The sequence below is a fragment of the Lepidochelys kempii genome, chromosome 17 (genome assembly GCF_965140285.1).
Source record: "Lepidochelys kempii isolate rLepKem1 chromosome 17, rLepKem1.hap1, whole genome shotgun sequence".
NCBI classification, from domain to species: domain Eukaryota; kingdom Metazoa; phylum Chordata; order Testudines; family Cheloniidae; genus Lepidochelys; species Lepidochelys kempii.
In genome coordinates, this window is record NC_136396.1 from 2,717,549 (window position 1) to 2,739,378 (window position 21,830).

The window sequence follows — 21,830 nt, forward strand, 5'->3', positions numbered from 1 at the left end:
TTATTTTGGAACATGCTGGAATAATTCCAAATGCTTAACTTCATCCATCCATTCAGGGCCCCTCTCACTAATGATACCCACTCACCGTGCTGTCTAATCCCAGAGTGAGTAACATCAAGAAAAATATGATGGCAAAAAAGGTCGAAGCAGGCATGTTTGCAATGGCCTCTGCGTAGGTAATGAAGAGAAGGCTGGGCCCTGGTACCAAGAGGGAGAACAGGTGGTTATTTTTCCTTCTGCTCTGAAAAAGAGGGACCATTTCACTCACACCTGGAAATGCCTTTGTCCACAGGGGAGTGTTACCAAGTGTAGTCACAGTAAGGGTCACTAGGTGACATATAACATGATTTCTACATTCTTTTATCTTCGTAGAACCATTTTGGAGCTGTGTAGCACACCGTATGCTGCTCACTGTTTTATGATAGTCATAAAGCAGTATGATTAATCATAGTATATACAAAACATTTTGTGCAGTTTGGAGTGTTTGTCCAGGCCAGGGTCTTTCCCCTGATCCTGAATTTTAAATGGATTACATGGTCATGTTTGTGTGGTAAGAATATCTCCCCATCTGGAATGTAATCAAACAAGTTCTATCGAAACTTCAGAGGAAATTTAAGACAGCAATAGAATAAGTTCCCCTACCAGTATCTTTAGCAACCTCCGACACCTCTTCATTCCTCATTTCAGCCATATATCCAAGCACAGTGAAAATGACAAATCCAGACACAAAACTAGTCATGCAGTTCACAGTACTGGTAACCAGTGCATCCCTGGAAGAGAAAACCCAATGAATCTCAGAGAGCGAACATCTGCCAGAAAGAATGGTGTATTGCCAGAAGGCACAGTATTGATTTTGAACTATCTAGACCACCTGGGAGCACGTTTCAATACAGCCCTTCAACTTTCCAGGGTATATAAATATTCATTCATATATTTTAATATGTGAGAGTCTGTTGGGAAAGACCTTAGGAAAATTAAGGTTCTGTCTTTGCATGGATGCTAAAAATCACATAGCATTTTTCAGAAGGGTAGTAAGGCTTTGCCTTGGTGTCTTTAGCTACATTTTCTCCTGCTCTCCCGTTTGTCCACCTGTCTGCTATGTTTTGCCCCAAAGGCAGCTGCATTTCACTGGTGAAATGATCGTTGGACTGATAGGTACTGGTAGTTTTAAAACATTTTGAGATTATCACAGACCATGCTCCCAGATCCATTGATAGTATCCATTTACCAGTATGATGCAGCCTGAATCTCTAAAGGACATCTAAAGGTTGTACCCCAGCCCTGTTGATGTCCTGTTTTGTCTTGGAATGAGACAAGGTATGTCTCTCCTTTATGCCCAGCAAACTGGGGCACTACTGATTTGTCTGTTGATATATTGGCTCTCTTTTGGATAGAGTTTTGAATTGTTGTGTCTTATAGGTCTAAGGAAGAACTTCAGACATTTCATTCAACATCTGTTCGGCTGTCTGTTTGGCTGCATACCAGACACATCACACCAATCTAATTAATACTGGATTCAGAATGATATAGTAATAGCTTTAGAGAGAATGATGATTTGCAGGTTTCATTTCACAGGACATAATAAACATCCTTAAGAAAATAAGGAAACAACCCACAGAGCCCTTTACCAAGTTATAGCTGATCTAAACTGCAGTAACTAAATACTGTTACAATCTGATGGTTGTTCAGGGGTGGATTTAGTCCAGATCCTATTGGACAGGTGTCCGCATCACAGCCTCACCTCTACAAGTAATTGGCCCCCTTATGGGCAGTTTCAGCAGAGATCAAGAATTACATGGGTTATAAACTGTTTGGGGAGGGACCATCTTTTTGTTCCATATTTGTACAGAGCCTACCACAAGAGGGTCCTGGTCCGCAACTGGGGCTCCTGGGTGCTGCCACAAGACAATAATAAATAATAATAATTGAGTAGACATGGAAAGCAAACTCCCAACTTGCCTTGAAGCGAGGCACATTGGCTGGATGTGATGTGAGGGAAGATTGCGCTGATGCTAAAGGGAATGTACCTGTTCTGCAGATAGAATTCACCCTACAGGACTGACAACCTGGCAACTTTCACCAGCGTTACATTTCTCATTTTTTTAAAAAATACATAAACTGTTTACATTCTAACACTGTCCTTTTATTGACTATTTCTTACACTGAGGTGGAACTCACTGGTAGCAGTTGTTGTGGAATTTGTTGTAGCTGGCAAAAGCTAGTAGGACCCCAAAACCTGGACCTAGAGAGAAGAAAATCTGAGCTGCAGCATCCACCCAGACCTGAAAAACGTAAGAGGCAGAGGATCAAGAAAAGATGGTGTTAAACATAGAGCAAATGCCACTCTACAGTCCACTGGTGCTACGAATTAGATTCAACAGCCTGTATATAGTCTAGTCCTATCTTAACAAATATTTTATTAAGAGCTTGTTACATGGATCAAAGATTTTGTGCTGAAGTGTGACAAATACTTTTGTAGTTCTATGACAGAGGCAAATACCCAGCACAGTGAGGCCATCATACTTATTTTCACTCGTGGCATAGTTAGGATTTATCCTTCGAGAAGGTCACCATAGGTGAAATGCTACCACATTTCTATACACAACACAGTAAATATTCAGTAACTGTGCCAGCTATCAGTGTTTCACCCTTGACAGTATCCTAGGCTGACAAATGGCAGTCTTCCTGTAGCACATTGTTTTTGCATTGTAACTGTGCCTTTGTAATGGGTTTGGCCTGTCTTCCTTCCTCCAGGGTCTCTGTGCAGAAGGACAGCTGGAGTGCATTGCCTCCTGTGTGTGTCTGGGCGCATGTCCTCTGGGCTAAAGCACTGTGTGATTGCTCCCTGGATTGATCCAAATACATTTGGTGGTGTGGGTGCAACTCCAGCTGTGTGAACACAACTCAACCATTTTGTAGCCATGTCCAATAAAAGTGTGATGACCTGGTTACAAAAACACTGTGCTACACTGGCCGGAGTCTTACTGAGTGGCATCTCCAAACTGTTGATCTCTGTTCCATCCCTGAAAGGAAAAGTCCTGGTTCCTTTATTCCCTCTTGATTGCAACATAGAGTTCACTGCAGCTCATTTCTAACATACTCCTTCTATGTGACTAGCCTGCACCTCCCCTGGATAGAGCTCTGATGCCAGCTGGCGCACAGATTGCAATCTGCTGTCCTCACTTCAGATATATTCAATACAATACCAATGTCCTTTATTGCTTTTAGGAAGACGTGGTTCCTTATTGGAGATGATGCTTTATCTCTTCATTTCCTCTTCATTGAAAACTCTCCATATCAGCTGGGTAGCTGCAGACTCACAGACATTAGAGTTTTTAATCTTTGTATTTGTTGTATTTATTGCTTTGGGTTTTTTCCATCTCCCTCCCCATTAGCGACTTTCACTTGTAGCGAAGCAAACACAGTCAGCAGCCTGATGGACTGATTGCCTCTTCCACACGGGTTCAAATCTAAATCAGACACTGGGTTGACATGTTGTTTTGTTTTATTATGGTCTCATCCCCATACCTGCTCTCTCTCCTAAAGTTGGTAGTATTTGTAGGACTGTGTGGTGTATTCCCTCTCCCCACACATTCACACCTGCCCAGCTGTCATCACTTCATCAAGCTTAGTGTGTTGAGTCTGATAGTCTTCCTGCTGTCTATGTCTGCATGGAGTACGTGGGAGATTTCCACCTGAGTCAAGCACCACTTGTCTGGAAAGGAGGATCTCTTCGGGCTCATCTGCCACAGCTTGACACAGGGCCGATGGCTTGAGTTTTTTCGATGGTGGCAATATTCACAATTCCGAAATCCAGGCAGTGAGTCCAGCCACCTGATAGTGGACTCCATTAAAGGTGATTTAGCCCATTCCAACATCTGCTGGTCATCCAGCAGTCAGCAGAGCTACAGGGTATCCACTAGTTTAGATTAAGGTTAGCTAGCAGAGTAAGACCAGAAGCAGTAACAGCTTGGTTATCTCTATCTTGCATAATTGTTACAACTGCAAAAAACTTTTTACAAAGATTTAAAAGAATTGGAGTTAATCTTCAGAATCCATAGGCACCTATTACTATGCTGACAGTAGCCTTGTTCTGAAAAGGAGAGATTTAAGTATACAAGTTTACAGGCTGAAATCAATTGCCACTTTACAACAAGTTCCTTACCTCAGTGGCCAGGAGTTTCTGCCAGTCAGGCTTCAGGTAGAAGACAACCCCCCTCCAGGCTCCAGGCAATGTGGCCCCTCGTACTAACAGGATAAAGAGTATGATGTAAGGGAACGTGGCAGTCACCCACACCACCTGTTAGAGAAAACATTAAGACCGTGTTTGCCATGGGTACTGATTGAGGGAAACAGCTAAGTGATGATAATGGTAACAATGTCGAATGAACAGTAATATTTAGACTTATAACACCTTTCATTCAAAGTTGTCAAAGTGCTTTACAAAGGCAATAATGTATTACTATACTTTAAATGAAGGAGCAAATATAGCACAGAGTAATTAGATGACTTGCCCAACATCCTGCAGTGAATCAGTAGCAGAGCTAAGAATTAGAACCCAGGAGCCCAGACTCCTACTCCCCTCCTCTTAACAACTAGGTCACGTTGTCTTCCTTAATGCCATCCAGGTCACTATTTATGGTGTGTAAGCTAGTTTATTCAACACCATAGGTCTGACTGCCCCACCAATAGTTATACATTCTCCTCTCAAAGGCAGTCAGCTCCAGCTTCTGAATCCAGGTTTGCTGTAGCTGTAGTCAAAAGATAGACGAGTTGCCTAATTTGATACCATCTGTGTGCACGGACCACTGCCTTTTTTCATCTGAAAAGGGACTACCCTTGTTTAGTGGTTTGAGCAAGGAATGGGAATCAGACTCCTACAATCCATTTCCAGCTCTGCTGCTCAATAATTGTCCAACCTTGAGTAAGTCACTGCAGCCAGAATTTTGAGCAGTGTCCACAAATGTTGGGTGCCTAACCTGAGACCCTTAGGCCCAGATTTTCAGAGCTGCTGAGTGCTCACAACTCCAGATGAGGAGATTTGAAAATGCCAAGCTCAGCACCCCTGAAAGTCAGGCCCTAACTGTCTCCAATTGGGCATTCAGAAATGAGAGCATGCAGAATTAGCTGACCCTTCTGAAAACATTGGTCTTAAGCTTTCTGCACTTAAGTTTCCCCTTCTGTAAAATGGGAATAACAACACTAGTCTCTAAGGTGCCACAAGTACTCCTTTTCTTTTAACACTAATCTTTGTAAGGTGATCTGAGGTCCTCACACAGGAGGTTCTCTGTCAGTGGAAAGATTTATTATTACTCATTATTTGAAAATGAATGTGTATTAAGCAGCCCTATTTTGGTAACATGGCTTGCTCTGACAGCAGACAGCAAGGCCCATCTGTAGAAAAAGAAACAATGGAACTGAGGCTCAACAGAGCAGTAATCAGAGGTCAACCTCCACACCCGTTCTGATCCTCTGGGTAGGATGATCTTTATCTGCAGCACAGCAACCCAACATGCTGTTAGCATGTATTATATGGATTACGGTAGCACTCACTATTCACATGTATGTGAATTTGCAGTCCCTGTCCTGAAGACAATTCTAAGCTTACTTTCTCTCATGTTAATAGGCTGCTCCAGACATGTGGCAGAAATTACGCTATATCAAGCAACTTCCTCTTGCTTTTGCATTCACCTTGCCAGATGTTTTGACCCCTTTCCAGATGCTGAAGTACACAATAGTGAAAATCAACAATAAGCAGAGGGTCAATTGCCAGCTAATGCCTCCCAGATCATCCAGCCCTTTGGATCTTTGCACCTGTAGAACGTGGCGGCTAAAACAGGAGAGAAAAGCACATTGTTGATGTTTGTGTAATAAATACAGAGAGTGCTTAGGCTCTAAATCATGAGAGATAAAAGACACCCCCATCCTACACATAACCACAACTGCATGCATTTTAATCCTTAGACCGTTTTTAAAAACCCATGTGATTGATAAATACCTGGGTTACCCTCTAAAGAAAAGCCTGCTGCATTTTCTACCCCTCTTTCTGATATCGTGTCTCCACTTACATGCACTTACGTATAAAATTCTTCTGCAGGGGAGATGGAGTGTGGGGTCCAGGTAATGCTGGCATTGATGAAGTAGTTGGTGCAGTTGCCGGTGTTCCAAGCATTTTTGCAGCTGATCCATGGCAGCTCCACCGTGAAGGATGAAATGAGGTAGTAGAGGGCCCAAGCCATGATGGTATTGTAGTAAGAGGCTATGTAGAGAGCTATTATGCAGATAGTAAAGCCAATTCCTGGTAAGGCAGAAAGCAGTTATGTGAGTGGAAATGTGAAGGCTGGGTCCAGTGAAAGGAGGAGTGGGTAATCCACATGAACTAAAATCAGTACCTGCCAGAGGCATCCAGAAAGGAGGGCACAACATACACCACGGCCTCCCTTTATATTTTTTTAGAATGCTCTGGAACTTTGTGGGGACTTCAGAAAGTGGGGGTGATTTGCCCAAGCCCCACTTCAGAAAAGCATCCCGGTTCTGAACATAACGTGTAAATGCTAGCCTGATTCAGGCCCCAATCTCTGGAATTTTGACTGTGATGTGTATTCCCTCATCCTCCACACCCCCAAACAACAAACCAACCAAGCAAAACAAAACCAAATCTAACTCTGGTACTGGGAGCAAGGGTAACAAGCATGTAAAAGGCAACTATAAAAGATCCTCTATTATCACTGCCAGTAGGATGGCTGAGAAATGGAATGGAGCTGAAGGGTAATTTGTTTAAAAGATCTCTGGGATAAAAATAAAGAATTTGCAATATTTTTCCTAACTCGTGTTTCTAATACCATTTCAAATATTAAAAATGGAATAATTTTGAAAGTTCAATTTACTTTCACCCTTATAATGTTCTCTGTATGATTTTGTATTTTTTTTCTGGCTTGGGTCAGTGAAAGTACAGTGGATTGTTTCTAGTCAGTTTCACTCCCTGGTCTTCAGACACTAGTAGGAGGCTGCATCCTTTGGATTGGAAAACAATTAGGGCAATGTTTATGTATATAAAACAACTTGACATTGCTTTTTTAAAAAGCACATGACTTAGAAAAGTAATTAATTCCAGGTTTCATGAAAGCTTTTCTTACATAACCTAAATGTGGGCCCTAAACCACTTGACATTAGCCCTTCATGTTATCTCTTATTGTCAGTAATTGTTCCACCCTTAAAGAAAATCTCTGCCGGTTACCCTAAGGGATCATGGTAAGCTGCCTGTTCCCCTTACTACCTTTGAAAATAGGACAAATTTTCCTCCAAACTGAGATACACCCATTCCTGTGGTACTGTCCCAGAGCTAGTTCCATGTAAAAGAGGGGGATGCCTCCAAAGATGGCCATGATCGTGTACGGGATGAGAAATGCTCCTGCAAGGAAGAAAAGGACATGACTGTAACTTCTTGTAGTACTTCTGGTGTACTTCATAAAGAACAATTTTTCAAGCCCCACATCCAATACACACTGCACTTAACTACGACAGTAAAACCTATGTGACCCCGTGTCATAAATATAAAGGGAAGGGTAAAAACCTTTAAAATCCCTCCTGGCCAGAGGAAAAACCCTTTCACCTGTAAAGGGTTAAGAAGCTAGGATAACCTCACTGGCACCTGACCAAAATGACCAATGAGCAGACAAGATACTTTCAAAAGCTGGGGGGAGGGAGAAACAAAGGGTCTGTGTCTGTCTGTGTGATGCTTTTGCTGGGGACAGAACAGGAATGGAGTCTTAGAACTTAGTAAGTAATCTAGCTAGATATGCGTTAGATTATGATTTCTTTAAATGGCTGAGGAAATAAGCTGTGCTGAATGGAATGGATATTCCTGTTTTTGTGTCTTTTTGTAACTTAAGGTTTTGCCTAGAGGGACTCTCTATGTTTTGAATCTAATTACCCTGTAAGGTATTTACCATCCTGATTTTACAGAGGTGATTCTTTTTACTTTTTCTTCTATTAAAATTCTTCTTTTGAGAAACTGAAAGCTTTTTCATGGTTCTTAAGATCCAAGGGTTTGGGTCTGTGGTCACCTATGCAAATTGGTGAGGATTTTTATCAAGCCTTCCCCAGGAAGGGGGGTGCAAGGTTTTAGTGAGGATTTTGGGGGGAAAGACGTTTCCAAACAACTCTTTCCCAGTAACCGGTTAAACGTTTGGTGGTGGCAACGAAAGTCCAAGGGAAAAGGGTAAAATAGTTTGTACCTTGGGGAAGTTTTAACCTAACGCTGGTGAAAGTAAGCTTAGGAGGTTTTCATGCAGGTCCCCACATCTGTACCCTAGCGTTCAGAGTGTGGAAGGAACCTTGACACCCCATGATCTTGAGAGGCCAGTCCAGTGAAACTTTCTGTAATGTCACACAAAACAAGACTTGTGGGTTTGTTCCTGAAGGGCCAGGTTGTGACCCCTTTACTCACATTGGTGAGCAGTTACTCACATGACTAGTCCCATCATCTTCAACAGGATTACTCATGCAAGTAACTGCTCACCACTGTGTGTGGCAACTGTCTTGTGTTGAAAGTCAATGCCATAAGCACCAAAGCAGTTCAGTTACTGTGTATCAGGCTGGAGCATCACAAATGGCTAAAAGTCCAATTCTCAGGTGCCACAGGTAATGCTCACTGCTGTAAGGAAGGCTTAAGTGTCCAGTGGAATGAAGTTCTGAACTATTGTAAGATTGTCTCCTAGCAGGCACAGTCAACAGTACTCCTATTCCCAGGCTTCTGTACCCAAACATACAGGGAATTCACAAAGATTTTATTGGCTACCATGGGTGCAGCAGCAAGATGGGGCAAAAGATAAAATAATGTCTTCCTCTGGTGCAATGCCTAGATGCATTAAGGGGATATAGGCCCTTTTTCAGCACACTCACTGGTTACAATCATTGTTTGATTGTACTGAGCACCTGTAGCACTGACATTTTCTGGTATATTGGTTAGTCTGAATTTAAATGTTTCTGGGGATTGGTCTTATCTCTTCCCTTGGGAGACTGTTCTATAGTCCAACTGATCTTAGGGCAGGATGTTTTGCCTAATATTAAATCTACATTTTCCTTTTCTTATTTTCATCTCATGCTTTCCAGCTATACTGGATCTTGCATCATTCTAGATAATTCCTCTTCCACCTCTGTGTTTATAGCCCTCATCTATTAGTTGATGCATATGTCCCAGCAACCCTTATCTGACTCTAGACATATTTTGCTATTTTAATCTATCTCGTAAATAGGGCTGTACCAAGTTCACGGCCATGAAAACACTGTGAAATCTAGTCTCCCCCCCTGAAATCTGGTCTTTTGTGTGCTTTTATCCTATACTATACAGATTTCATAGGGTAGACCAGTGTTTCTCAAATTGAGGGGCCAGACCCAAAAGGGAGTTGCAGAGGGGTCACAGTATTGCCACCCTTACTTCTGGCTGCCTTCAGATCTGGGCATCCAGCGAGTGGGGGCTGTTAGCCAGGCACCTAGCTCTGAAGGCCGCACCCTGCCAGCAGCAGCACAGAAGTAAAGGTGGCAATACCATGCCACCCTTCTGCACTGCTGCCTTCAGATCTGGGCGGCTGGAGAGTGGCAGCTGCTGACTGAGGGCCCAGCTCTGTAGGCAACAGCACAGAAGTAAGGGTGGCAACACCACACAATGCCATCCTTAATTCTGCGCTGCTGCTGGCAGCAACTCTGCCTTCAGAGCTGGGCTCCCGGCCAGCAGCCGCCGCTCTCCAGCTGCCCAGCTCTGAAGGCAGCGCCGCTGCCAGCAGCAGCACAGAAGTAAGTAAAGCAGTACTGCAACACCCTCTACAATAACCTTGCAACCCCCTCTTCCCCCCTCCCCCCACAATTCCTTCATGGGTCAGGACCCCTAAAATTACAACACCATGAAATTTCAGATTTAAATAGCTGAAATCATTAAATTTATTATTTTTAAAATCTTATGACCGTGAAATTATCAAAATGGACCGGGAATTTGGTAGGGCCCTACTCATAAATCAGTTCCTCTTGCTCCATAATCCATTGTTGCTTACTGTTGGTCTCATAGGTTTAACTTGAGCCATAGAATTGACCCATTTATACCCAAAGAAGACAGCTTCTAAGGAATGGCACATAGGGCTGAACACTGACCTCCTCCATTTTGGTAGCATATATAGGGAAATCGCCATATGTTGCCCAGATCCACTGCATAGCCAATGACAGAGAGAAGAAAGTCCATTTTTTTACTCCAGGTCTCTCTTTCCTCCGGCTCCAGCAGCTGTGGTTGAGCCTCCATCCCACAAGTGGTGGAAGTGGTGGTAGTTGTGGCTGCTGGGGCCATGCACTGGACATCTTCCCCATCTGCTATTCCATCACAAGGAACTGGGTTCTGAACCACTGAGTAGCCATTTGAGATCTGACCTGCTTCCCCTTTGTCTCCCTGGCTGGGGTGGACCTTATTCCCATCCTCGACCAGCTGCAGGGCAGATTTAGGGTTCTTGACCAAGAGTCCATTCTCTTTGCAATCTTCACCTTCTGTACAGTCCAAGAGCTCTTTCTTAGAAGTCAGAGGCTGGTTCTCATTGCTGGATGACTTCTCCATTCTGCTGGTTAAAAGATGGTGCTGCTGTCCATTTGTGAGTGACCTGGACCAGAATCCCCTTGTGTCAAGTTGCTGCTCAGTCTTCCCACTGCTGCCAGAAACTCTCTAGTCTTTATGTCCACTGGACTGCAGAAAAACACAGCTTCAAAGAAGCAGAAAAAGAGTTGAACTCTGTTACAAGGCTTGCTGGTGGCTGTACAGGAATAGCTACTACAGGTATGGTGAATAAAACACAGTCTTTTAAAATAAAGCCACCCCCAAGAGATAAGTATCATTTATGGAATAATCCTATGATCAGTCACAGTGTCTCAAACTGAGGAGAACCACAAAGAAAGGCACAAAAAGAAAAGGAGGACTTGTGGCACCTTAGAGACTAACCAATTTATTTGAGCATGAGCTTTCGTGAGCTACAGCCCACTTCATCGGATGGAAGACAGAGAGATTCGGATGGATTCGATGAAGTGAGCTGTAGCTCACGAAAGCTCATGCTCAAATAAATTGGTTAGTCTCTAAGGTGCCACAAGTCCTCCTTTTCTTTTTGCGAATACAGACTAACACGGCTGCTACTCTGAAACCTGTCAAAAGAAAGGCGGGGGCTAATCCTTTCCCTCCAGCTGCAGAACAGGAGTGGAGCCACTGCATGTAGCCAACAACTTGTGACCCTCCACACTTTGGGAGAGATGAGGAGAGGACTGCAGGCTCTGTGGAGTGACAGTTCCCCAGTCCAGCTTGTTCCCTAACTCATCCTGCACATGTGCCCTACAGGGTTCACTGCATTCCTGGAGAGGCACAGCCCAACATGGTCCTGCCATTTCCGATCACCTCCTTGTGCAGCAGAACCACACCAGTGTCACAATCAGGAGCCTCCATCATAGAATCATAGAATATCAGGGTTGGAAGGGACCTCAGGAGTCATCCTGACTTGCACAACTGGGGGCAGAATTTCCTGGCTATTCAGCCTGCATTTTCCTTTTCATAATTGCATCTCATGTCTTCTACCTGTACTGTTTGAGGTGCTTACGTCCCTAAGGGAAAGATAGCAAGTGTTACTTAAACAAATCTTTACATATTTGCAAATAATTTTTCTTATTCACATCTTTCCAGAAATCTTACCAGAGATTTCTTACATAATCAGCCACATTTGGCAGATCCAAGAGGTTTAAGGGGAGGTTCAGTTAACTATCCAAACCGAAAGGTACTTATCTGAATTAAATACATTCTCAAACCTTTTGAGGTTCCATGCAATATTAATATGTGGGGAAGATGGTCAGGGCTACTTTAATTTTTTTTTTTAAACTGCGGAAAAGAAATAGCAAATGGAAGTTATTTAGGTGCCCGACTAACAAGTGAGAGCTTCATATGCTTATCTTTAAAAATTAAATCTGTTAGGGAGACCCACCTTCAGGTTTATCTTGGGTCTGAAAGCTAAACTCGTGGAGAGGAGACCAGTGTGGTAGCAAAGCATTCCTGGAAAGGACATCCTACTAGGATCAGTTTTGTGCTTTCCAACCTTATTTAAAATCTCTCATAGACGATACAATGCAATGACCTAACATAGCGGAAAACTCCCTCTTTGTAAATAGTATCCTCTCAGGAGCACTGTTCATCCCTTTCCCTTGCGTGGGGTGTTCTCGTCTCCCTTTATGCTGTAGTTTGTTTTCATTTCCTGGTAATCTCTCTGTCTCATTTCGGGCTAGCTTGTCACAGCCCTTACTTGACTGCTCGAGGCAGTAAGCCACACACCCTTTCTCATGTTTGGCTGTGCTCAGATTGTGACTCCAGCCATGTGGGGAGAGTAAAGGCTACTCTGATCAGACTCCCCACTGCAAGCAAGGGGGCAGGCAGTGGGAGGAGCCCTGGCTTCACCTCCCTTTCCTCCCACTTGCCCTCCAGAATACCCCAAGGAGAGCAAGGTGCTCCAGGAGAAGGGGTAATTACTTCTCCTTCAGAGCAAGGAAGGAGTGGGAGAGGAATTGTGACTGTTCTGGAGTCTGCTGCTGGGGCAATGCAGCTATGTCCCACCCCTTACTCACGGGAGAGTATAAGGGAGTAATTTAGCCCTGGTATTGTAGAGTTCTTGGGGCATGGACTTTGTCTTCTTTCTGCCTGCAAACTGGTATGCATGCCACTGCATGCCATTAAATATATCAAATTATCATTATTGTGTGACACTTCTCATTTTCAAAGCACTTTACAACCGCAAATAATTACCATAACACCCCATGAAGAGGAATAAATATTCCCTCAATTTTACAGATGAGAAAACTAAGGCAGAGAGATTAAGCTATTTGCTGAATGTTAGAGAGGCAGTCATTGTTAGAGCCAGGATTAAAACCAAGGGGTTCCTGACACCCAGTTTTGTGCCCAGACAACTAGATCTACATCTCTCCCTACTCATGGACGGATGTAAGAGGAAAGAGGAGGTGAGTTGTCAAGTAAGAAGCTGTCAAGATTAGACCCCTGGAGATCTGAATAAAGCCTGCTAATTCACAGCTACCTTATCAGTTCCTCATTCACACCATATACACTCCTCAGTCACCCAGATATTTGTCTTAGGCACTGTGTAGTTAATGCCAAATTCTCATAATAGTATTTAATGATATTCTACTACCGTAAGTTAATCATCCACAAAGATAGAAACATCTTCAAAGTCCCAGCAAAAAATAATCACACAGCAGAGATGAGTGATTTCTGTTTTACCTGCAAGACTATAAAACCTGGGCATCTTTGGAGTCCAAGCCCTTGCCGGTCTCCCAGAAGAACTCATACAGGTCAGGAGGACCTTCACGCCATGGACGCTAACATAAAAGACCTAGGTAAGGCCAGAGCCATTCTTTCTCCCCTTTCTGCATTGAGGGTGTTCACCACCACCAGGTACAAATATGGAGAAGTAACCTGAGCCCTACTGGACTTTACACCTGTGCTAGTAATCTAGAAAGCAGTAATGGATGTTCAGCTAATTACACACCTTGTGTGACTGAACTTTCCATGCCTTACACATCAGCCTTTAAGGTATCTCTAGTCAACCTCCATCTCTTCCTACTTAAATTATGTTGGGCTCTGTTCCCATTAGAGTCACTATCCTTTAGTGAAAAGAACAGGAGTACTTGTGGCACCTTAGAGACTAACAAATTTAAGGTGCCACAAGTACTCCTCTTCTTTTTGCAGACACAGAATAACATAGCTGCTACTCTGAAACCTATCCTTTAGTGCTAATTTATAGTTCCCAATGGCTAATTGGGAGATATACGTTTAAATTTTTGTATTCCAGAAGGAATCTCTTACTGCACTGTTCCTCAAACAAGTCCAGTGTTTGGTTGAGATTAGACATGATCTGTGCCCTTGGCCAACTGCACTCTCACTGCGTGCAGCTCCAAAGCCACAGTGGCTAATATATCAAACCTGGATACTTCTCAGCCATCATTAACCAAAATCACTTTTGACAGGGTGCAGAATCCCTAAACTAGCACTGATGGAGAGAAAGCCACTCCCTGCTAAATTCTCCTGCTAACATCTCAGCAGAGGCAGGGCATTGGATTGAGGGCTCAATAAAGAGCTCAAGGCAAGATTTGCAAAGGTGTTTAGGTGCCCAAAGATGCAGAAAGGCACCTAGTGGGATTTTTGAAAGCACCTGAGCAGGTTTATTTTGCACTGAAATCAATGGGAGTTGGGCACCTAACCATTCTGAAATCCCACTAGGTACCCTATTCATTGTCAGACATAAATACCTTTGAAAATCTGGCCTTCAGAGGCTTGGACAGATGTTAGCAGGGAACACACTAAATCTGGAACCTCAAGAAAGGCAGCTCTCCATACCACACTGCAAAGATGGAGCTGGTTGGAGCCTGAGCAGCCCATTTAAATTTTATTGTAAGCTTGTTCAACTGGACAATAAAGACATATTATAGTTATAAAAATCACAGTGGGCAGCTATCCCTTACAGTGGAAATATACAGTTCAAACACAATTTAAATATCCTGGTAACGCCACCAGCCCACCACTTCCCCAGAAGCCTGGGGGGGTGGAGGCAGGTGAAAGCTCCATGTGGAAGGCTCTGGTGTGGGACAGCACTGAAGAGCCCTGCCAGTTTACACAAGCTTTCCATACACAACAGAAAATGAGGGAAAGGCCACTGCTGGAGGCAGGGTATGGGGTTAAATCAAGCAATGATCTTCTCTAGTATTGCAGTACCTCTGCTCCTAGACAGAGACCTAGCCTGAATTCCCTGCAAGTGGTATCTTATACAAGTTGTGTTGATGATTTCATGGAGATTGTCCCGCACTTGCTGGAAAGCAATTAAAAGAGCAGCTTCCCTAGGAAGTGGTTTTATGGCAAGACATGCGGAAATGCAACATCCAGAGAGAAACACTGAGTTAAACAAATGCATTACACATGCTTAAGGCTAAGATTTTGTCATGGAGGTCATGGAAGTCACAGAACCCATGACTTCCAGACACCTCTGGGACTTTTTCGCCTTAGTCCCAGAGTGGCAGGGCTGGAGTTGTCAGCCAACAGGGACTCCCCTGCAGCACTGAGCTGCCGCCATGGGTGACAGGGAGGATCCCCCCACCCCATGGCCCCAAGCCCACAGCTCCCAGCTGCTACCAGCACCAGGGGGGACACCGCACTCTCAGCCACCGTGGGTGGGGGGATCCTGGAGCCCCAGCAGCGGTGTGTGCTGGACCCTCTTCCTTCCCCATTTTGTCATAATTATTTTTAATAAAAGTCAGGGACAGGTCGTGAGCTTCCGTGAATTTTGGTTATTGCCCATGACCTGTCCCTGACTTTCACTAAAAATAACTAAATGGCCCCTCCATCTCTCCCCATTCACTTTGATTTCTTCCAAAAATCCCCAGAGGGGTACTAAATGAATCAGGTTTCATCCCAGGATCTGGGTACTTAAGATTGTGGGGATGAGCCAGTCACATACTTATGGCTAAGTAAGGACATTTCACAAAGAGTGCATCCAGGTGCATTCTTACAGGATGCTTTCATCTGTCAATCTGTGTCTGTGAAATGGACACATTCTTCTTTACCAAGAAAAGATAGCCGAAGGGTTCATTAACTACGTCTGTGGCAAGTAAGATTTCTGTCTGTCTAGAACAAAACTCCTTCTTGGTGCCTGCCACCCACGTTCAAATAGAAAGGAAGGGAGTACCAGATTAATTAGAATATTTTGGTAACATTTTCAGTAGAATTAATTTCAAGCCCATAAAATGGGTTGTGACCTCCCCGGGACCTCAACATGAATTGGATCTCCTTTTTAAAAAGACAGGTACAGCTGTTTGTTGTGGGAAATGTCTCTGGAGCAACAGACTTTACAGCTGTGTAGTGATGAGCATAGATATGTAATGCTGGAGCCTCAGTGAGCTAAATTTAGCAGATAATGTCACTTAGCCCTAGGATTTTAACACCCAGAAAGTGCCATGTGGACAGTAGACAACGTCTTGTTTCTTTATTGGCTACAACTTAAGAGAAAAGACAGCACACATGCAAAGGTATTATATTTATATGAACAGTATAAATATTTAATAAGAGTAGAAGTGAAGTTCTTGGAGGTGGACAACATATTGTAGGATGTGCAGGGGCCCTTGGGATAGGTATCCTGATCCCGGGGAGAGTTATGCCTATCCTGGAGGATCCCTCTTATATTCTGTCGCTCTCTGTCACTGTAGTATCTAGTACTATTTGGCTATTTTAGTGAATGGCATCAGGGATAACAGTTTATTATCTATTTTTGTTCTGAGCTGTTGCAACGGTCACTCTTACATAAACACGTATTGGCTCTTTATCAACAACTGAAACAGCTGCAGGATGAAAAAAGAAAGAAAAACAAAGAAAAGAAAAAGCTTATGAAGAACATGTGACCTGGAAACTGGAGTTAGTTTTGTGTTGCCTTTCATAAGTGTGGTATTAGTCTTTCAGAGGCCCAAAGTATCTGCTCCTCTTCCCATCCTTTTAATTCAGAGTGTAGAATGTACTGACACAGAGATTAAAGATTTTGGGGGTCTGTGAAAGGTGACAGACTAACAATACTGTAAACCACAGTCCTCTCATTATCCACAAATTGAGTATAGTACAGAGCACAGAAAGGGCCCAGCAGTGTAAGCTTCACCCACTTCCAGTGTACCTCACTCTTCTCTAGAGAAGCCACCTCTAGGGTCATGGGAAATCTGCCCTCTGTACCCATTCTGTCCTTGACCTCTCTGCCTAAAATGCCAGCCTCACTGAGATGTGGATTCATGTTCACTAGAAACTAGACCAAAGTCACTAGTTCACATAGGCCAAACAGCCTTTAGAATAATAGAATATAAGGGTTGGAAGGGACCTTAGCAGGTCATCTAGTCCAACCCCTTGCTCAAAGCAGGACCACTCCCCAATTTTTTGCCCTATATGGCCCCCTCAAGGATTGAGCTCACAACCCTGGGTTTAGCAGGCCAGTGCTCAAACCACTGAGCTATCCCTCCCCCCATAGATAAAGTGACTTTTGGTTACTCCCACTCGTGACTAGAGAGTAAATGGGAAGGCTCTAAAGCTCATTAGCAACATCTTGATTTACACCATACACAAAAACTACATCTTTGGCTCATCTAGCAGAGAAGTCCTCTTAGAATGCCATTGCCCTGGGTTCCAATCCCATCTCGGACCTGACTATGGCAGTTCACTGTTTTACTAGTGTCTGCTAGTTTATTTCATGAGGCATATGGTGACCTCTAGTGGCAAGGTGTGCAACATACAAATAATTCCTCTCATTTGCTTCTCAGTGATCCTGTGTGAGAAAGTAAAAGAAGTACTTGTGGCACCTTAGAGACTAACCAATTTATTTGAGCATGAGCTTTCATGAGCTACAGCTCACAATTGGTTAGTCTCTAAGGTGACACAAGTACTCCTTTTATTTTTGCGAATACAGACTAACACGGCTGTTACTCTGAAACCTGTGTGAGAAAGGTGAGAGGAAATTCTGATATGTGATATTAGTCCTTTTCCTGTTCTCTACATTTTTGAAAAGGTGAGATTCAGACCTTCAATCTAAATTCTGGCTAGAAGATTAAGCCAACCAAACCTGATATCCTGCTGTTGGCACCAACCAATACTTGATGCTTCAGAGGAAGGCAAACCACCATAATGCCTCTTCTGAGTTATGCAAAACTGTACTGTATGTGAATTCCTTCCTGACCCATGCAATGATTAGCTTATGCCCTGCAGTATGAGATTGGTTTATTCTTAATGTGCACAATTATAAAAGATATTATTGGTCATAAAGTCATCCAGGCTATTTTAAATCCTGCAGTCATGAAATACATATATTTGCATGCATTTCTCTTCAAACAGATTACTTTTTCTTTTTAAATTTAATGATTTAAAAACCAACACTTGATCTTGCTGGTGTATCAGCCACTGGCTGTGTTAGAGCTGAATTCCTGTAGAAGGACTTTCATGTTATTAATATCACTTTGGGTATGATAGGAACCTGTGTTCCATCTGGCTTACTCCTATCCTCCACTTACAGATCAGCACCTGCTAAGAACTAAACTGCTCTGAACTGGAGAATTAAAGGGTAACACATATACTTAGCAAAACAGAACAAGCTATTTCTTAGTCTCTTCCACACTATAAATTGAAATTATTTCAGTTAATGTGTCCTAAATTAGTTCTCACTTTTACTTTTAGCTGTTTGGGGATTTTTCTTAAAAAATAATGTTGCTCTTTGGCTTCAAATGACACTTTATGCAAAGAATGAAACTCACACAAGCAGACACACACAAATACACAAAGCCCAAGTAAATTGGTCTCTTTTAGGGAACTTAGTAGGCGTTTGTGAGGGATTACAAATCATTCCTCTAGCATGGGAGAAGGCAGCGCAGCTCTTCTGCAACCACTGTTCTAGCCTCCAGGCTGCAATAGCAACCTCAGCCCTTCTCCACAGCATATGTAAAGGTTCCCAGACACTGGATCCACATAAGTATCTATTCAAAAGTCTCTTGCCCTTCTTCCTTACAGCCTTGCATAGTTCCACTTCTGTCCCCCTGCACAGGGCTGCCATGAGGGACTTGCACAAACTGTCCCTACTGCAACACTCTTGAGGATGAGAGAGATCCTGTTTTACTACATATGTGGAGGGGAGAATAGAGAGGCTCCTTAAATCCTCTTCTCCGTTCTTGCCTTCCGTACCAGCACAGGCCAGGAGAGATGCTTTATTTCAGATATTTAAATGACAGATTAGTTTAGGAGCAGAGATGCCATGGCAATGAGAGCTGTTTGGAAACAATAGACAAATAGACCAATTCTGGCCAATTACAGTTTGAAAACTTGCTCACAGCATATGTCCCAATGAATTTTACTTGCTCTTTATACCAGGAAAATCCTGTTTAGAATTGGCAATCATTTAATATAATTTGCTATTGAATGGGCCCATTTGTATTGATTTCATGCAAAGCAGTTTGGTCCCAAGAAAAGCTTTCCCTACAATCTGAATTTTCCATTAAGCAAATTGACAGTAATTGGGATGCACTGTATTTTAAATCTTCAAAACGAGCATAGAAAAGTATGTAATCACTTGACAAACAGTCCTCGCTTTGGAGCTGGTCAGCTAGAGAATCAAAGAGTTAGGCACAGGGAGAGGCATTACTTCACTTCTAGTTCATCCCTCAGCCAATGTGGGGTTGATCTCTGCAGCTTGTTTTATTTATGCTTTATCTAGTCCAGTTTTAAATAAAATGTGTAGATGATAGATCTGATCTAAAGCCTACTGAAATCAGTGGGATTTGGATCACATCCACTATGCATGCTTAAAAATATCTATGTGTCTTGAGACTTTATACCACTCCCCATCACCAGAGTATCCAAGCCCCTTATAATATGATACATTTAAAATATGCAGGTAGTAACATGGACCTTGTATGTGAATAATACTGGCACCTGAAGGGACATAACTTATCAAGGTCCAGATTCATAGAATAGAATAATAGAATATCAGGGTTGGAAGGGACCTCAGGAGGTCATCTAGTCCCACCCCCTGCTCAAAGCAGGACCAATCCCCAACTAAATCATCCTAGCCAGGGCTTTGTCAAGCCTGACCTTAAAAACCTCTAAGGAAGGAGATTCCACCACCTCCCTAGGTAACGCATTCCAGTGCTTCACCACCCTCCTAATGAAAAAGTTTTTCCTAATATCCAACCTAAACCTCCCCCACATGCAACTTGAGACCATTACTCCTTGTTCTGTCATCTGCTATTGCTGAGAACAGTCTAGATCCATCCTCTTTGGAACTCCCTTTCAGGTAGCTGAAAGCAGCTATCAAATCCCCCCTCATTCTTCTCTTCTGCAGACTAAACAATCCCAGTTCCCTCAGCCTCTCCTCATAAGTCATGTGCTCCAGACCCCTAATCATTTTTGTTGCCCTCCACTGCACGTTTTCCAATTTTTCCATATCCTTCTTGTAGTGTGGGGCCCAAAACTGGACACAGTGACTCCAGATGAGGCCTCACCAATGTCGAATAGAGGGGAACGATCACATCCCTCAATCTGCTGGCAACACTCCTACTTATACAGCCCAATATGCCGTTAGCCTTCTTGCAACAAGCGCACGCTGTTGACTCATAACCAGCTTCTCATCTACTGTAACCCTGGCCCCTTTTCTGCAGAATTGACACTCTATTCTGAAATCTACTGCAGATAAAATATTACTTAATAGAGTGAGGGTGCCAGAGTATAGCCATAAATAATGAAACATCTGCAGCCTACACACAGGCACAGGGCTAAGTGTGGCTACACCTGCAATCACAATGTTCCTGAACAAACAAGCTTGTGTGGTGGGTCTTGCATGTCACCCTAGAAACTTTGTGCTCTTCTTAACTACCAGATGTGCAGCAAAAGAACCTGGTGCATTAAGGAGGAAGCATCAGCCTTCACTCTGAATTTTATATTACAACCTTACTTTTATTTAATTCTATATTTAACATTTCCCGAGAGAGAGGACACGTGACAGTGACTTATTTGTGGAATTCCTAGAGAACGGAAACCACATAATAGTGGCAAAGTTGTAGATTAAAGTAGATTGTGCTTTGCTATATCTTTCCAAGACAGTTGTTCAGACTATAGAGAAAGGAGGGGCACAAATGCATTCTGTAGCTGCGGAGTTTAAATGTTTAGTGCAGAGGAATAGATGAGCTTAGAGCGGATGCCATTCCCCTAGATATTATCTTTAAATCATTTATGTAATCTCCAAGAAAGATACATAATACAGTAAATGTCACAAAATTACTAGAGCCCCATCAGCAAGTCCAGACTCTTTCCATAGACAGGCAGATTGAGGTAATAACACATGCTCACTGTATAATAAGATACATGGATGCGTACACAGAGACTGACTACAAATTTTACACAAACAGGGCACATTTTTCTATAATGATGTTTGTAAATGCTTACGTAAGAAAGTAAATAAATGGTCACACACTTGTGTAGATGATCTTTCCTATACGGCTGCTTGGTACAAGGCTATCGTCAAGTTACAGCAGCAACCTTCTGGTTCCAAGCTCTACTGCAGCATTTCATGAAAACCCCTGTACCCTACATGGCCTTTATTGTGCAAAGCTATTTGCATGAAAAATAACTGTCCGAACAGGCAGTGCTACAGAGCTATCTTTAGAAGAGAACGAAGACATTAGCACCAGGAAGGGCACCATGGTGCTGCATCCTGATTTCCTTAATGCCGCTCCTGTCGGAAAACTCAACGTGTGTCCTTGCAGAAAGGCACAAGGGAGATGAGAGATGCTATACATTTTCCATACATGGGGATACATTTTTTTGATTGGATTCCCACAGTGTGTGGACGCTTTTTGTAAAGTTGCAGAGCTATTAGAAACTCATACCCCCCCTTTTTTCAATTAGAAAATGCACCCACGCAGCCATTGGCCACATGCTTTCTTTATAAAGCACTTCCCAAGAATCCTCATTATTATCCAACTCCAAGGCAGAGCTGCTTAGCATCTAGCCACTCAACAGAAACACTAAGAGAAGAGCCATGAAGGTTTAAAATCAATTGCACTGCATTACATCTGATGAAGTGCCTGGAAATAAACAACCCAAATTCAAAAATCCCCAAACCAAACTATCTCCAGCTTAGGGGCTGGAACTAGGGATGTTTGGAGCGGGGAGGGGCTGCCACAGTCCCTGGCTTGAAGTGGTTTCCATCATATACAGGGTTTACAGTTTGGTTCAATGACTCTCACCA

General features: G+C 43.1%; 1 protein-coding gene across 3 annotated transcripts in view; it reads right to left on the minus strand.

Moving 5' to 3' along the window:
- SLC6A4 (solute carrier family 6 member 4) overlaps positions 1-21,830 on the minus strand; it is a 42,537-nt gene that overhangs the window by 18,664 nt on the left and 2,043 nt on the right. For all 3 annotated transcript variants that reach the window (XM_073315661.2, XM_073315660.2, XM_078849272.1), the window contains exons 2-9: positions 10,147-10,739; positions 7,277-7,411; positions 6,079-6,298; positions 5,692-5,830; positions 4,166-4,300; positions 2,179-2,282; positions 643-770; positions 86-198 (exon numbers count right to left, since the gene is read on the minus strand). In XM_073315661.2, coding sequence (XP_073171762.1) covers positions 86-198; positions 643-770; positions 2,179-2,282; positions 4,166-4,300; positions 5,692-5,830; positions 6,079-6,298; positions 7,277-7,411; positions 10,147-10,597 — 1,425 coding nt within the window. In that variant the 5' untranslated portion in view covers positions 10,598-10,739. The remainder of the gene's footprint in view (positions 1-85; positions 199-642; positions 771-2,178; positions 2,283-4,165; positions 4,301-5,691; positions 5,831-6,078; positions 6,299-7,276; positions 7,412-10,146; positions 10,740-21,830) is intronic.